Below are 3,246 nucleotides of genomic sequence, written 5' to 3' on the forward strand. Positions count from 1 at the left end.
TTTTTGATGTAAAAACTCTGTACTTGCACAAGTTCTTCAGTTAAAAGACAGGGCTTGAATGTAGTAATTTTTGCAGAATAGTGGAAATAAACACATTTAACACCGAGCGGAAATACACCTGCCAACACTCTGTTGGACTTTTAAATAGAGCAGAGGGGAGAGTGAGTGGGGAATGGTCTTGTTCATTTTAAAGCCATCATTTAACCAGTGTGTCAGTGAAAACCAGCAGCCCAAACCCTGCAGCTTGACTCTCCAGGTATGCACAAAACCCAATTCCACTCTCTCCCACTGGGATACATCAGGTTCTGCCCTACTAAAGTCAGGGACATTGCCACTGAGGTCTGGAAACACAAATGAGAGCAGCAGAGCTGCTGTGCCCTCCAACACAGACCATCCTGGCCTGATTCATTTCTGTGTCACTCTTGCTGCATGTTGCTGCTGTACCATGAAAACTCCCATCATCCCAGCAGGAATGCACTGGCTCCTGTGCTGGGAATGAATATTTAGTATTGATCCCCAGCAAATGCCAGAGCATTAGGGGATTTGCTGGTTCATCTCTTGTCTTTGCCCATAAACAAGCCATCAGTGAGACAGTGTCACACAGCTGCTGGGCAGGACATCTCACCTGCCACTCAGGGACACCTCTGCCCTGAAAGTTTCTGATCGTACAGGATTTTTATATACAAGTGCTGGGAATGAATATTTAGTATTGATCCCCAGCAAATGCCAGAGCATTAGGGGATTTGCTGGTTCATCTCTTGTCTTTGCCCATAAACAAGCCATCAGTGAGACAGTGTCACACAGCTGCTGGGCAGGACATCTCACCTGCCACTCAGGGACACCTCTGCCCTGAAAGTTTCTGATCGTACAGGATTTTTATATACAAAAGGATTAAATATTTGAAGTGAAGCCCCCATCTTTCATGGAAGGGAAGTATTGGAGGTGTGTTGGAATGTGCTGGGGCTCAGCTGACAAAGGCAGCAATGACTGTGACCTTCAGCCCTGACTCAAGTGCATAGGCAGCAAGCAGCACAGCATTGAGGATGACATCTGCCCACAGCACATATGTCTGCCACACCAGGAGGTACACACACAGCACCACACTGCCCACGGTGAGCCCAAGGCTCAGCCCCAATGGAGCCTCTTCCTCCGTCAGGTTACCCTTGACACCTGGAAGGACACAAAAAGCCAAATAGTCTGATTTGTTCTGACAATAGCTCAAGCCAGAAGTTGAATATTCCTGCACAAACCTGGTTCTAGTTCTTGTCTTGCTCTTACTGAGCCTTGCAAGGGCTCAGAGTCCATTGAAATACAGGCCTGAATCAAAACTCTACCAGTAAATGAACAACAAAGCCAACACCAATGGACAGTCCATTTCCAAACAAGAAAATGAACTAAAGTTAGCCTAAATAAAGAGCAGTCAGTTGGTAGTCACACTCAGAGCACCTTTTCTTACCACAGTTCTGAAGCTTATGGTCACTGAGCTTCAACCACCACTCTCCCCAAGTCCCCCCCAGCCCTGCACTCAACTCTGTGATGTGGTGCACACCTGGAGATCCAATTCTGATCTGAAAATCTTACCCAATATAGAATCTTCTCTATCCCCTGCTAATCCATTCCTGATCCAAATCACTGTCATTGTGGAGGAGCTGCACTTATCTCCTTGCAGCTTATTTCCCAGCTTGTCTCAGTAGATCTTGGTGTTTAACTCTATTAGGATTAAAATTGGCTTTACTCATGGCCCAGGCTCCAAGCAATACACAGAGAGCTTTAAGGCAACAGGCTAAATCCATCCCTAGAGCCAGTGAGGATTCCAGAGCCGCACCCTGCATAAACAGCTTGGGAATATCGAGCAGATTTTAAGAGTAATTTGTGCATCTTTAAAGAAAAGGACTTGAGGAAGTTTTGGCAAGCCCTGGACAGGGGTCAGGAGGCCCTTCAGGCCGTTCTGTCTGAGTGAAACAAAGGTGCTGGCGCTGGCAGGTGCCTTCAGGCATGACAAGAAAGGTGGTGACAGCCACACACTGCTCAGGGACATCCTCAGCATTCCCAGTTCCACACGGTCCAGCCAGTTGTTTACTGGGGTGTGTTGCTGGAGCTGTATGGCCTCAGTGAATGGGACTCTGTGTGTTTGAGCATGTTCATTCCCACAGCTCAGGCTCACCTGAGGACAACATTCCAGCTGTCCTAGGTACTTCTGACACCCAGTTATTGTTTTAATGGCACTGGAGATTATAGTTCATAGGAGAGAGAAAGTTTACTGGCATGCAGGAACAAGTCTCCAAGGCATTTTTTGACACAGATTCCATTTCAGAATGGTTTACGTTTAAAGATTATATTCCACGGAGAAGGTGCAGTGATAACATGACCTACCCAAGTATAATCGAGGCACTTCAAGAATGGCCATGAGGAAAAGCACAGCAAGATCAGGAACCAAGAAGTCATCTGGATAACTGAAAACTTGACCTAGAAAATACAGCAGGGTAAATAATCCAGGAAAACAGTGGGAGCAGGACCAACCCCAGCCGGGTAGGAGCACACAGCCAGCTCTGCCTCACAGTACCTGCAACTTACTTTTGTAAACTATCATTGCAAGAGTTGCCAGGAAGTAGAAGATGTAATAAATCCCATTTACATAAAACAGGATTTGTAAGGGAAGTGATGACAGCTGAGAACTGTTGTTAAGGATTTCTCATAGCCATGAGATGGGATCTATTCCAGAAAATCACCATTTCCCACTAACCCCAAAATATACTGTTCTGCCTTTTGGTACTAAATGGCTCAGCTATGCCTGGCCTGTGTGGAGGGCTCAGGAAGGAACTTGAGGCTGCAAACACCAGGAGTTGGGATAAAAGCTTGCTGTTTCAGGCTTGGCTTTAGTTCCTTTTTTAAGGAATTTTATTTGGTCTGCAGTGGGGTATCCATTAGCCTGAGGAAATGGGGGGGGGGGGGGTGCATGCGGGCACTGCCCCACACAACTTCCACACCTCTTAGCCAGCCTTAAGGAACTTGGCAGAGGGTTGGCAGCCTCCAATCCATCAAATTCCTAGGAGTTTGGAGAAGAGGTAGCTGTGTGCAGCAGCCAGGTCCTGTTCCTGCCACAGGATGGAAAAGCTGTGCTGTTACCTGCCTTAGAACCCAAGAGCTCAGCTTTGCAATGCAAATTCCCAAGAAACAGACTTAATTCCCTCCTCTCTCTCCCCCAGCCCTTCTCAAATCCTCTGAGTGTCTCCAAGCAGGGACTTC

General features: G+C 47.0%; 1 protein-coding gene across 1 annotated transcript; it reads right to left on the reverse strand.

The window, feature by feature from the left end:
• Positions 1 to 964: 964 nt before the first annotated feature.
• Positions 965 to 2,675, reverse strand: TMEM80 (transmembrane protein 80; the record flags this gene model as incomplete). The annotated part of the gene is made up of 3 exons (XM_009075442.1): positions 965 to 1,170; positions 2,374 to 2,466; positions 2,575 to 2,675. Coding segments are annotated over 3 exons (400 nt in total), but the record flags the coding sequence as incomplete, so codon positions are not given.
• Positions 2,676 to 3,246: the final 571 nt, after the last annotated feature.

This window comes from Acanthisitta chloris, unplaced genomic scaffold (genome assembly GCF_000695815.1).
Source record: "Acanthisitta chloris isolate BGI_N310 unplaced genomic scaffold, ASM69581v1 scaffold26655, whole genome shotgun sequence".
Classification (NCBI taxonomy): domain Eukaryota; kingdom Metazoa; phylum Chordata; class Aves; order Passeriformes; family Acanthisittidae; genus Acanthisitta; species Acanthisitta chloris.